At 32.3% G+C, this 14349-nt stretch overlaps 1 protein-coding gene across 1 annotated transcript; it reads left to right on the top strand.

Moving 5' to 3' along the window:
* Positions 1 to 229: 229 nt before the first annotated feature.
* LOC111710188 (uncharacterized) lies at positions 230 to 11289 on the top strand (the record flags this gene model as incomplete). The annotated part of the gene is given in 13 exon segments (XM_023484246.1): positions 230 to 316; positions 643 to 699; positions 2321 to 2768; positions 3252 to 3342; positions 3391 to 3451; positions 5454 to 5567; positions 5884 to 5939; positions 7176 to 7253; positions 8333 to 8438; positions 9156 to 9260; positions 9416 to 9545; positions 10634 to 10698; positions 11146 to 11289. Coding segments are annotated over 13 exon segments (1497 nt in total), but the record flags the coding sequence as incomplete, so codon positions are not given.
* Positions 11290 to 14349: the final 3060 nt, after the last annotated feature.

Genomic DNA, 14349 nt, shown 5'->3' with positions numbered 1-14349 from the left:
AGATAGATAGATAGATAGATAGATAGATAGATAGATAGATAGATAGATAGATAGATAGATAGATAGATAGATAGATAGATAGATAGATAGATAGATAGATAGATAGATAGATAGATAGATAGATAGATAGATAGATAGATAGATAGATAGATAGATAGATAGATAGATAGATAGATAGAAAGATAGATAGATAGATAGATATTCCTAATGCATTTATGTACAGGTTTTTTACCTGTACAACGGACTGGTAGGTGTACATGGTGAAGCTGACCCAATGCAGTTGGCGGATTTTCAAGATCTATTAAATATTGCCCAGGTCAGTTCTTTATATTTTCAGCATTCTTACAAATTGGAAAGTTCTGAGACATATTAATTTTTTAGTGTGGCTTAAAATTACAAATATTTGCCTGATTTTCAATTACCGCGTATACAATAACCTATTCTGAATATTTCTTAAACAAATGGAGTACCCGTCTACAAAGCATATATAATCATATGGTAGGGCGGGCCGCGTCTCCCTTCTATTCCATGCTCCCTGACGATAACTGGTCGTGTTAATGTTCTTTTATTTAAAAAAGATGCTAAGTATTAAATAAATAAAATAATTTTTTTAAATAAAATTTATTTTTTTCAAATTTTTAGTTTAATGGTGGGGCTCAGAGACCTTATGTGCAGTTTACCAACTCTGTCCAACTGAAAGTAAGCATTTAGATTTTTAAACCCTTTTCGACATTTTTTAAGCATTCTCGACATTTATCGCCACGACAAATTTGTCCTGATGGGTGTTTAACTTATAATTGTATGCATGATGAATATATTGAAGTTTGATTTTTTGAGTTTTTTGACGAATGGCGTTATTCATATGCATTACAAATATGCTAAAATCTGATCTCACCTCACCAGTTGATTGAAAAATGTCGTCATTGCTGTACAATATGTCCAAACTATGGGACAAAATCCCGTGTTTACAATTTAGTAACACACATTAAATACATAAATGTAATTTCCGTTGATTACCATTACGTTGTGATATATGCAGTTTATAATATGTAATCCAATATTAGCCTGTAAAACTATATGGAAAATAAAAATATTTAGTTTTAAAAATTTTAAAGAAAAAGTTTTTTCGAGTTTAAATTTAAAATGACTAAAATCCACCTGTTTAATTTGTATCAAACCTACATGTAAAGATCTAGTGGCATGTCCGGTTCACACCGGTATTCAGTAAACCTTACTTGATACAAAATTGTTTCTTCCTGAAATTGACATTTTTCTATTGTTGTTTATCTTTGTGGATTTCTGTGCTGCAGAAAAAAGTGTCAACAAAATTCAACATTACGAAAGCTAGATAAACGACGATATCTTTCACTTTAGTGCTCAAATAAAGATCCAAATAGCGGTGAATCAAGGGATCGTTCCCATTTTTAAAAATGGGAAGTCTCTTGAATTTTAGTTGACAATCCCATTATAAATTAAAATCTGGAATACGATATTTTAATTTTGCCATTTTCATGCAATTCTATTTTCTGAATTTATTAAAAACTAGCTGAAAGGATCAGCGTTGTCCGTGGGAAAAAAATTTTTGAAAAAAATAGGGGGGGTAGGGGGCCAGGTTCCCCCACCCCTCAGCCTAATTAAGTTCTATTTTCTGAATTTATTAAAAACTAGCTGAAAGGATCAGCGTTGTCCGTGGGAAAAAAAATTTTGAAAAAAATAGGGGGGGTAGGGGGCCAGGTTCCCCCACCCCTCAGCCTAATTAAGGGGGGGCATGGAATTGTTTATCCCCAAATGTTTTATAAATACAACCAACTTTAAAATTTAACTACTAAACCAACTAAAAAATGCCCCTTATTTTGTTAATTGATAATGCTAAAAAAATTAAGAAGTTTTGCCCCCAACAAAAAAATAAGCCTTAGTTTAAAAAAATGCCCCTTTATATATTTTCCAAACTAAAAAAAATTTTCCCCTGTTATAAAGTTTATTATTTTTCCCACACAAATTTTCCCCAAACTGAAGGAAAGCCCCAAAATATAAAAATGTTCTCCAAAAATATTCAGAATTGGTTGAAGATAAAACGCTTTTTTCTTCCCCCCCCCCTAGAAAAATTTAGGAGGGGGGGGATAATGTTCGCGCTACGCGCGAAATAATTGCCCTTTGCCCCCTTCTAGCTAGTTGTGTGCCTGATGGTTAGTAGAGGTGACAATAGTAGAAGAAACCAATAAAACTTGAACTTAAATTACTGTTCCTGCAACTCACAGTATATAGATTAACCTTAAATAGTGGTTTTAAACATTTTGACATTTAATTTAACTTATTGTAGGAGAACAAAGATATAAGCTCACAATTCAATTCTGGAACTGTTGGATCACATTTTGGCGGATTTGGGAGTTTCGGGAATAATGCGGGAAACCAAGGTTTTGGCCTAGCTTTTAACCAAGGAATTGGCCAAGCTACTGTAAGAGCATCTGACCAAGCTGCTACTCTTCATGGTTCTCGTGGCCCAGCTGCTTTTAACAGATTTGAACAAACTGCAACACAAGGATTTGGACAATCTTTTGGCCAAAATATCGAACAAGCTTCTCAAAAATCGCACCAAGCCCAGTCTGCAAACCAAGATTTTGGCCATAAATTTGGACATGCGTTGTCTTCGGAAAATAGGAGACTTTCACCGTTACACATAGATCTCGAAGGCAATGTTATTCCGCAGTCTATATTCTTAAATGGACATCAAGAACCTACAGGAACGGCCCACCCTGCCCCGACCCCAGGTAAAAGGCTTTTTTTCAGATTGTGAAGGGTTAACCTTGAAGAAAAACATTTAAATATATTGCAAAAATTTACATCACTTTTTTTCTTTTTCTTTAAGGNAAATAAAAATGGAATAAAATTATTTATAAAAAAATAATACTAAACAAAAAAAATGCTAGCCCTTTAATGGTTATTACATATTCATTAATATGACTATATTTGCTTAATTTTTTAATGCTTATAACTTTGCTACCTGGTGTCTAAAACCTAGAAAAATTTGAATTATCAAAACCTTACATCATCATATTACAAATATATTTTCAAATACAATTTTTAATCTTTAAAATGGAAACTTTCGAATAAATTTAATTAAATCAATTGTAATCATTACACACATTCCAAACTTTGCAATTTGTTAGACCACTTTTAGAAACAAACTCCTTTCTTCATTATTCTGCACTTCATTTAAAAACTGTGACTAATCTTTTTTTTAACTTGTTTAGGAACAAATTCTGTTCAGTTCCAAAACTTTGGAAAGCGTCTCCATATTGCGGACACATTGCAGGTATTAAGTTTGGAAACCGTCTCCCTATTGCGGACACATTGAAGGTATTAAGTTTGGAAACCGTCTCCATATTACAGACATATTGCAGGTATTAAGTTTGGAAAACGTCTCCATAGACCATATGCAGACGCATTGCAGGTATTAAGTTTGGAAAGCGTCTGTATATATCAGACATATTGCAGGTATTAAGTTTGGAAAACCGTCTGTATATATCAGACATATTGAAGGTACTAAGTTTGGAAACAGCGGTTTCCAAACGTCTCGATATTGTAGACACATTAAAGGTGTTAAGTTTGAAAACTGTTTAAGATTTCCTTCGAACTAAGATTTTTTATCACGCTTTAAAACTTAGCTTTCTAAATCTTTCATTTTTTAAATTGTGAATTCTACTAGAACTAAGTTACAGTTTTTAATATCAAAAGCTGGAAAGATAAAGAGATTAGAAAATTTGAATTTGAGGGGAATAATTACTTCTTTTACAGAACTGACTTTTAACTCGGAGCAAACAAGTTAAAGTTATTTATATTTCCTCACCATGTTAAAAAAAGGAATCGTGGCTTTACAACAAAAGTTATGATATAGGATATAGGAATTAAAAAGTTTTAGTTTGTGGCAAAGACTAAATTGATATAATGGTTAGACAAATCGCGTTAAAATAAGAAGAAGAAAAGTTTAACACTAAGGTGACCAGACAGAATAAAGTTGCGTTAAAATAAGAAGAAGAAAAGTTTAACACTAAGGTGACCAGACAGAATAAAGTTCAACACCAGGGTGACCAGAGAGAATAAAGTTTAACACCAGGGTGACCAGACAGAATAAAGTTTAACACCAGGGTGACCAGACAGAATAAAGTTTAACACCAGGGTGACCAGACAGAATAAAGTTTAACACCAGGTTGACCAGACAGAATAAAGTTTAACACCAGGTTGATAAGTATAACGGGGTTAAAACTCTATAATTATCATAAACTAGAGTGGGTGTGGCAAATGAGTAAATTGTATAGGGTGCGCCAAATTACACCTTCAAATTTATGTTTTATGTCAGAGAGAGGGAGGAAGGGTAGATATTTGCGAAAAATAAGAAAAACATACAGAGCAATATTTGATTTCTTTTTAATTCATGCCAATATAACGATGTGTGTCAACTATAGTGAATATATTGAATTTAAAAACTAATTTTAAATTTAAAAAAATATGTTTTGCAGTAAATGTATTTTTTAAATATTATTTCATTCTTAAAACTAAAAAGTTTTATGAATGTTCAGTTATTTGAGGAATTTTTTGTGACAACAAAAGGTTGCGCAGGTCTTCAATTTGCATTTTTACAAGTAATTACTCAATTTTATACTGTGATTATTATTTGTTTTTAAAAACCTTAACAAAAGTTGGTCAATAAAAAAAAATTCTTATTTTTTCCATTTTTTTTTCTGAAAAGTGTTGCTCTAGATCTAGCTGAATGATATATGTTTATCAAACAAAGACTCTAATTTAAAAGAAGGGCAGAGGTGACCTTTCATTGTGTACCCCTGACCTGAAGATAGACCTTTCATTGTATTAACCTGACATTTTAAACTAATTTAGATCTGCTGTAAAATTACTCCATAAACTAAATAATGTTCAAATCTGTTTAATGTAACCCCCTCCCTCCCTCCTTCCTTCCTCTAACCAAATTATGAAATAGGATGGTTTCATAATTGACCAATGATCATTTCACATAGACTCTATGCCTTCCACTTTACAAACGATGATTTTCCGTTATAACTATTAATCAAATAATGTAATTTTTATTCACCTAATTCATTATAAAGTTTATTTAACAGTTTAAAAAATTCGAAATTGAATTGAATAGTCTAGTGAACATACTGCATATAATTTGTGAACATTTACATGATTTGTACACTTTGAACTCCCTTTCAGGCTGAAAGGGACTGAACAAATTCATACCGAGAGATTCTTTAAATTCCCCTCTAATATATATTCTATTCTCTATGATGATAATTTCCCCATCTTTATTAAAATTAGAAAAATGACCAAGGGTTCTCGGTTCAAAAGATAATTCCAATTCTTGAAAGGAAATACGTGAACACAGAGTAATAAAGTAAAGAGCCAATATTTGTCTTCAAACTTGAAACTTTTTATAGAAAAGACGACATTTAATGACCAAGAAATATTTCCGTTTTATCCAGGAGAAATGTGAACACAGTTACGATAAGAAATGTCACACATCGTACAGTACAGAGTACAGTACACAGCAGGTGAAATCTTTGAATCCATTTTTTTAAATTAAAAATTCTTATCTTTCATTGGATGAATTAAAAAATTTCAATTAACAGAGCTTGGAATTTTTTAATTGGATACCCTTTAAATCCCTTTTCATCCCCTTTAAAATCCATATTATATGAAATAGTTGCAGGAAGCAACTAAATATAACATGCAGCGGTTTGAAAATTAACTTATTAAGTGAAATATGTCCATGTTTCAGAGATATAGTGATTAGAAAATTTAAGTTTGTTGCAAAAACTGAGATCACAATTTCATATTTGGTCTATGGGTTGATGACTGACTGTTCAGGAGGAGAGTTGTGATGATAGTTACAAGAAAGAATGTCAAATCACCTATTCACCAAGGTATTCTGCACCTACACCTACACTTAGGGACTTAGGGACTTAAGGGCATCAATTTCTTTAAAAGGAATTAAGTCTTTATCACTACCTCAAATTTTTGGCGTATGCCTTAGATTTTTCAAATAATCTTAAGTTTGAAATACAGGGTGTCCCAATAAACATGGGAATTCAGTGACGAATTCGATATCGTCTGTTTAGATAATTCTTTGATTTAGTCTAGTGATACCTACTGAGAAAGCTGTAATCTGTAAGAGTTTTGTCTGCTATGTTCACATTTTGTTTATGTTTTGACTGCATACGGTTATACTTAGTAAAACCAGAAAATTTCAGCATACAAACAGAGTAAACTTGTCCGTCTTCACTGTTCATCTTGCGGAGACATTATAGACACATCTCTATAGTCTTTTACCGTTTTCATAAAATAAACTCTAGCAGACATAATAATATTAAGGCTTTTGAAATTAGGTATTACAATGCAAATTCATAACAAAGACGATATCCAATTCGTCACTGAATTTCAATGTTTACACCATCAGGTTGCATACAGGGACCGTAAGGGTAATTATTATTTATTCCCTTAACATACAGGAACTGTAAGCTTTATTAATCCATTAACATAAAGGAACTGTAAGCTTTATTAATCCATTAACATACAGGGACTGTAAGGGTAATTAGTCCCTTAACATTCAGGGACTGTAAGGGTAATTAGTCCCTTAACATTCAGGGACTGTAAGGGTAATTAGTCCCTTAACATACAGGGACTGTAAGGGTAATTAGTCCCTTAACATTCAGGGACTATAAGGTTAATTAGTCCCTTAACATACAGGGACTGTAAGCGTAGTTTAAAGTGACCCTATACATGTAAAGATTTCAGTGTCCGATGTACAACGGAACCTAAATGCTGATAAAGAAATTTAAATCAATTTTATAATTTAGAAAACTGTTTATTTCTCCAATTGGGAATTCTCTACTAAAGTGAATTGCGCATTTCTACTGCAGGAAAACTGTAAGAAATCATCAGATTTAAACACTTTTCACGTTTCAAGGCTACCGTTCTAAATCGTACATTGCCAGCTTTGCATACGCAGGGTCACTTGAAATTAGACTTATAATCCCCTTTATTCAGTATAATCCCCTTTATTCAGTATAATCCCCTTTATTCAGTATAATCCCCTTTATTCAGTATAATCCCCTTTATTCAGTATAACCCCTTTATTCAGTATAATCCCCTTTATTCAGTGCTCGGAACATTACTGTGCAGGTCTGTTCTAATCCTTTAATAAAGGATTGTAATCTGTCAGGGCCATTGGAATGCAGGTTAGACTTAGATCCATATTTTTTTCGTTTTTAAATATTTTTTTAATTTTTTTAGATTTTTTAGTTTTAATTTATCTTTCTTCATTATTTAATTTTTTAATTTAATAGTTTATAATTTATTTCATATTTTCTTCATTTTTTATTTTTTTTTTGTTCTGTCATATTTATTTTTATTTATTTTTAGTTTACTTTATTTGAAATTGTCTTTTTTCTTTCACTTTCATATATACTGGTTAAAAATCAGAATACTGGGCAATAAATTACACTCCACTAAATTGCAATATGTACAATAGTAAAATGCAGTACACTGACCGAAGATAAAGTATGTTTTAGCGGAGAGTGACTTAGATCAAAAAGCTTTGCATTTTTGTTTCAAGTTGTGATTAATCATTTTCTTATTTATAATTAGTCTTTTGTTGGTATTTATTACTTATTGAATTCATGCATGATGATAGGACTTATTATCTCTGTACTGGATGATATATAAATGTATATGTATGTGTGTATTTATATATTGGACCGATTATGTGAGTGAATGTTGGAGTAAGAATGATGAGTACACTGTACTTGATGATGTATATATATATGGGACGGAGTATGTTCGTGAATGTTGGAGTAAGGATGATGAGTACACTGTACTTGATGATGTATTTATATTTAGGACCGAGTATGTGAATGTATGTTGGAGTAAGGATGATGAGTACACTGTACCTGATGATGTATTTATATTTAGGACCGAGTATGTGAGTGAATGTTGGAGTAAGGATGATGAGTACACTGTACTTGATGATGTATTTATATATAGGACCGAGATATGTTAGTGAATATTGGAGTAAGGATGATGAGTATACTGTACTTGATGATGTATTTATATATAGGACCGAGTATGTGAGTGAGTGTTGGAGTAAGGATGATGAGTACGCTGTACTTGATGATGTATATATATATATATATAGGACCGAGTAGTAAGGATGATGAGTATACTGTACTTGATGATGTATATATATAGGACCAAGTATGTGAGTGAATGTTGGAGTAAGGATGATGAGTACACTGTACTTGATGATGTATTTATATAGGACCGAGTATGTGAGTGAATGTTGGAGTAAGGATGATGAGTACACTGTACTTGATGATGTTCCCGAGTGTGAGACTGTGACAGAGCAAAAATGTCACGAGGAATTGGTAAAAATAACATTTCCAGATATATTCAGAAAGAACCAGAAATTTCTGGAATATAAAAATGACTTTATAATCAAGTTATGACTTAAAGTAATCTAACATCTAATTTACCAATTATTGCTATATTGTCGTCTTCCTATTCCACAGCTTTCATTTTCTCACTGTAAACACAGACATGGGGCTTTCTTAAATACTTTCTTTAATGCACCAATGTTTATATATCTAGGGTTGGGTACTCTATCATGGAAAAGTGTACATCAATGTTTATATATCTAGGGTTGGGTAATCTATCAAGGAGAAGTGTACATCAATGTTTATATATCTAAGGTTGGGTACTCTATCTAGGAGAAGTGTACATCAATGTTTATATATCTAGGGTTGGGTACTCTATCAGGGAGAAGTGTACATCGATATTTATATATCTAGGGTTGGGTACTCTATCAGGGAGAATCAATGTTTATAAATCTAGGGTTGGGTACTCTATCAAGAAGAAGTGTACATCGATATTTATATATCTAGGGTTAGGTACTCTATCAGGGAGAAGTGTACATCAATGTTTATATATCTAGGGTTGGCTACTCTATCAGGGAGAAGTGTACATCGATATTTATATATCTAGTGTTAGGTACTCTATCAGGGAGAAGTGTACATCAATGTTTATATAAATAGGGTTGGGTACTCTATCAGGGAGAAGTACACACAAATGTTTTTACATCTAAGGTTGGTTACTCTACCAAAGAGAAGTGTACGGAATGGCCCCGGGAAGTTTGCACTGTCAACAAACAGCTTAAGAAAAAAAATAATCCTACCACCAAATGTGAAAAGGTAAAAGCACTTTTCATTCGACATAAATCTTGTTTTTGCGTGTTGCAAGAAATTTTAATTCACAATGCTATAAATATGCAGTCGTGTGTCGGAGAGGTATTTTAATTGTAAACTGTCTGGCACGGCACCCCATGCTTGACTTTATCCATATTTAGGTTCCCCAGGAGCTGTGTGGTCCTCCTGGTTGTGGGTTTGTATCTGGTCCTGAGGTCTGCCATGAACAGATAAAAACGATAGTTACAGATTTACCGAATGAAACCTGCGATATTCAACCCAGAACTAATTGTAAGTAATAAGAGATCTTAGAAAAGGGGGGAGGAGGTGAGGGGGCTACACTGAACAATGTATGTTGTTGTAAAGCCATTCCATGAACAGGGGCGTACTCAGGAATATACCCAGGGGGTGTTTAAAAAAAATTTGAGTCAGGGGCTCAGCATCTGTTGGGTCCTGAAAATCCCTGGAAACCATTGATTTTACTCCTTGGGGCGGGCTGAGCCGCGGAAATTTTTAATGTCGTCTTAGAATATGCATTTTTTCCAGTTTTCGTTCTCAAATACCATCAAGAAAAAAATGTGTGTCTTAAATCAAGCCATTTTTTAGAGTTATCAACATTTTTGCAAGGCTGGAATTTGAAAATACTAGGCTTTTATGGCGCCTCGCGCCCATCTTCTATTTAAATTGTGAACATGTTCTTTTTGTTTACATTCAAAAACAAAGAAGAAAATTTTTGCGGATTTAAAAAAAAAATCGCGGATTTTCAAGAATTTAATTTTTTTTACAAAATTAAAAACCTTTAAAACACATTTTTTTTAATTTTTATCATTCATAAACCTTCCCTGTGGTCACGTGATGTCCCACAAAAAATTTGGGCCCGATCGGTTTAGCCGTTTTGACGTTTACTGGATACAAACAAACAGACAAGCCAAATTTATATATAGAAGTCAAAGTTTGAATCGAAATTTGACAATATAATTAGAGCACTGAAATATTCTAAATTATCAAATAAACGATTACTTTAAATATGCTTTAAATGTTCCAAAATGTTACAATGAGAAGCAGAACACTGTGGATTAGGCAGACGACAGTAAAGGAATTCTTAAATGTTGCAAAGCATATAGCTTTACTAGTCCCTTATTAAATCATTTATCAATACTGCTGTTTAAACTGCACAATTGCGATGCATTTAGTCAAAACTTGAGTTTAAAAATTGTTTTGCTATTCTAGAGTTTTCTGATTTTTACTATATTTTTAATATTTAAAAATTTATGAATTAAACTCCCAGATTGAGAATATTCTGCATTAGGATTAAGTTTTGTAATCTATCATTTCCAAAATAGAATTCTAACAAATTAGCAAAAGACGACATTTTTCAGGTGAGAAAGTGTCAAAGTTAGTTCCAAAACTGGTCCCAGTTGAAGAGTGTGTTGATGTTCCCAAGGTGATTTATTAATTGATTGATTATTTGATCCTGAGAATTGATTGCTTTGTTAAATGATTTATTATAGAGGTGGATTTCCTGATCGATTTTTGATCTAAGGCCGGGTAATGATTAAATAAATGATTAAATGATTGCTACTGTTGGATTTTTATTTCAATATTCATTTGTCGTTTCACTCATTTTTTATTATTGATCTTTAGTTGAGTGATTGCTTTTGATTGATTGATTTGGTTGACTAAGTGATTGATTTGATATTGACTGATTGGTTGATTTGGTTGACTGACTGATTGATTTGGTTGACTAACTGAATGATTTGGTTGACTGACTGATTGATTGGTGGACTGACTGATTGATTGGTGGACTGATTAATTTATTTGGTTCACTAATTGGTTGATATAGTTGACTGATTGATTGGTTAAAGATTGACTGATAAATTTATTGATTTAGGAGATCTGTAGTAAGGTGCGGGTTCCTGGACGGAAGGTTTTGAAACCAATTACAAAAAAATGGTGTTACACTCCCACATTGGAGTCAGGACTTATATAATTATACCTCCCCCTTGCACCCCTACCCCTTCATTCCTTTCCCCTCCCTCCCTTCCACCCCTCATCTCAGCTTTAATAAAAGTATAAATTACTGTGCACTCTAAATTAAGATTCATAAAACCGTGAATATAAAGAAGATTAATACAGATTAAAGTTTAAATTTTCAATTTTCCAATGAACATGTAACACATTGTTTTTGTTCTTTGACCCATAATCCTAAATATGCTACTCCTGCCACTGATATATATATTTGTTAAAAAGGGTTTTTGGATCCCATGCATTTTATTCTGCATGATTAAAACGCGGCATTTGTGCAATTTTTAGTTTACGCTTCCAAAAGGCACCTTGCGCTCTAGTGAATTGTATTTGTAAATCTTCTTTCGAAGGCAAAATAGTTTGCAGAGTAAATCAAATTATAATTGGTACCAAAAAAGTCAAAATTAGTTTTTTATGGTTTTCTGAAATTCATTCAATTCTTAAACTTAATCAAACTTCCTAAAGGAAGGCCTACAAAGGAAACAACAAAAGTGTTTTATTATGTATCCTTGTATTTCCGTAAAATGTGTAATATATTGTAAAAAAGTTAAAGTAAATAAATGTTGGCAGTTACCTAATAAATTTCCAAAAAATACTGAAAACTCTAAAATAGAAAGACGACTTTTATACTTAAATCATGACTTTGAATAGTCCAATGAGCATTGGATACTGCAGTGCAGTGCAGTTTAAACAGACCCATTTCACTAAATTATTGGTTAAATAATTGTCTAGTAATTAACTATTTGTTTTGTAACAACATAAAATACAGGGTGTCCCAATAAACATGGGAATTCAGTGACGAATTTGATATCGTCTTTGTTATGAATTAGCATTGTAATACCTGATTTCAAAAGCCATAATATTATTAGGTCTGCTAGAGTTTATTTTATGAAAACGGTAAATAGCTGTAAATGTCTCCGCAAGATGAACAGTGAAGACGGACAAGTTTTCTCTGTTTATATACTGTATTTTTTTGTTTAAGTACAACCGCATGCAGTCAAAACATAAAAAAAACAAATTGTAAACATAGCAGACGAAAATCTTACGGATTACAGCTTTCTCAGGAGGAATCAATATACTAAATCTAAGAATTATTTTAAAAGGCGATATCGAATTCGTCACTGAATTCCCATGTTTATTGGGACACCCTGTACACTTAAGTAGGTATTATTGTTAAGTCGTTTTACAATTTCAGAGTTTTCTGGTTATCACATCAGTAACATTAACGGCTGTTATGGCTCTAAAAGAGTTACATCACGCACCTCTGCCCCCTCAGTAAATGTAAATTCAACATATATGAAGCATAAAGTCTGACCGCGTCAACCTTGTTGCATCGGCTAGTCCTGTTGATTGTCTGCTTTATTAACCCAATGTCCGTGCGGTACAGTACAAACTGGGACCGGAAAGGTTGACCCGGCTCGGAAATTAAAAAAGTATTGCAGTTGCCCGTGACATGACTGTACAGATCACATAAAAACTACTTACATTGAACTGTATTCTTATAGGTCATATTTTGATCCACATTTAGAATCCGTAAAAAACATAAGAGATTTCATAAACTTAAACGAATAAAATACATAGTCCGACAAAAAAGTATAAAACATGAAATACAAAAAATCTACATTTAACGGGTTCTAAAGTTAAGACTCACTGGAGACTTTTAACCGGGATCTCTAGTTTACCGTTTTATTAAATTTATTAAAATTTTTAGGAAACGTTTAAAAATAGATCTTATCTCTCTTATCTCTGTTCACAATTAAAAGAATAAAAAAAGGAGACAATCATTTTAATTTTTCCTTATAATGCCCAAAATGTTTGTTATTTTTCAAGCAAATCTTAATTAATTGATACAACAAGTAATGTACTCATCATAGACATATATTTAAAAAAATGTATTTCGTAAATTCGAATAAAGAATATAACATTAATGAGAAATAAGTTGATAAAACACTGTACAATGTAATAATATTTAAGCACTTAAATGTAAATCAAATTTACAGGTTTACATTTTATTTAATCTTCACAAATATAGATATAACAATATCAATATATATCAATAATAAAAATGACTGTAGATGTAGTCTCAAGTGACAACGAATTTAAAAAAAAACATTTAAGTTTATTGTTGCTAATCGGAGATGCAAATCCTATTCCTGCTGGGAAGGGGGGGGTCAATTTGCCCCCCCCCTGTAGTTTTTTTTTACATAACTCAAACAGTATTGGTCTGAGGCTGTTTCTGACTTTTCCTAAATACCCATAGCCAGCTCCCTATAGGTCTAAAAAAGGGCTGTTTTACTAACTGCCTGAATCCTCAGGCACACTGCCTGAATGACTACTTTTTCCTGTATCAAACTTTTTGATTTTGATAATATTTAGCCTTTAGAAAAGCCTTTGACATAAGGAAACGGATTGCACAAGTTGTGCCTTCAACTCATCAAAAGAAGTTTGGTTTTACTTAATTGCACATCAGTTTATTTAAAAGTTTACTAAAGTGCCTGCATATTTGAAATGGCATGGTCAAGGGCTTTTCAAAATATTTTATCATTTTTGGACATTTTTTTTGCAAACATTTTTCCTATTTAACTGGATTTTACAAAAAAATCATTTTTTTTGCAGATAAGAAAAGTAGAGTATATAAGAGCTTTCCAATGATGCATTTAAATACCCATAGCCAGCTCCCTATAGGTCTAAAAAAGGGCTGTTTTACTAACTGCCTGAATGACTACTTTTTCCTGTATCAAACTTTTTGATTTTGATAATATTTAGCCTTTAGAAAAGCCTTTGACAAAAGGAAACGGATTGCACAAGTTGTGCCTACAACTCATCAAAAGAAATTTGGGTTTACTTAATTGCACATCAGTTTATTTAAAATTTTGCTAAAGTGCCTGCATATTTGAAATGGCATGGTCAAGGGCTTTTCAAAATATTTTATCATTTTTTGGACATTTTTTGCAAACATTATTCCTATTTAACTGGATTTTACAAAAAAAAATCATTTTTTTTGCCGATAAGAAAAGTAGAGTATATAAGAGCTTTCCAATGATGCATCATTTGGACATCAAACATGCGA

This window comes from Eurytemora carolleeae, unplaced genomic scaffold (genome assembly GCF_000591075.1).
Source record: "Eurytemora carolleeae unplaced genomic scaffold, Eaff_2.0 scaffold889, whole genome shotgun sequence".
NCBI classification, from domain to species: Eukaryota; Metazoa; Arthropoda; class Copepoda; order Calanoida; family Temoridae; genus Eurytemora; species Eurytemora carolleeae.
This window is presented reverse-complemented; position numbering and strand designations above follow the sequence as displayed.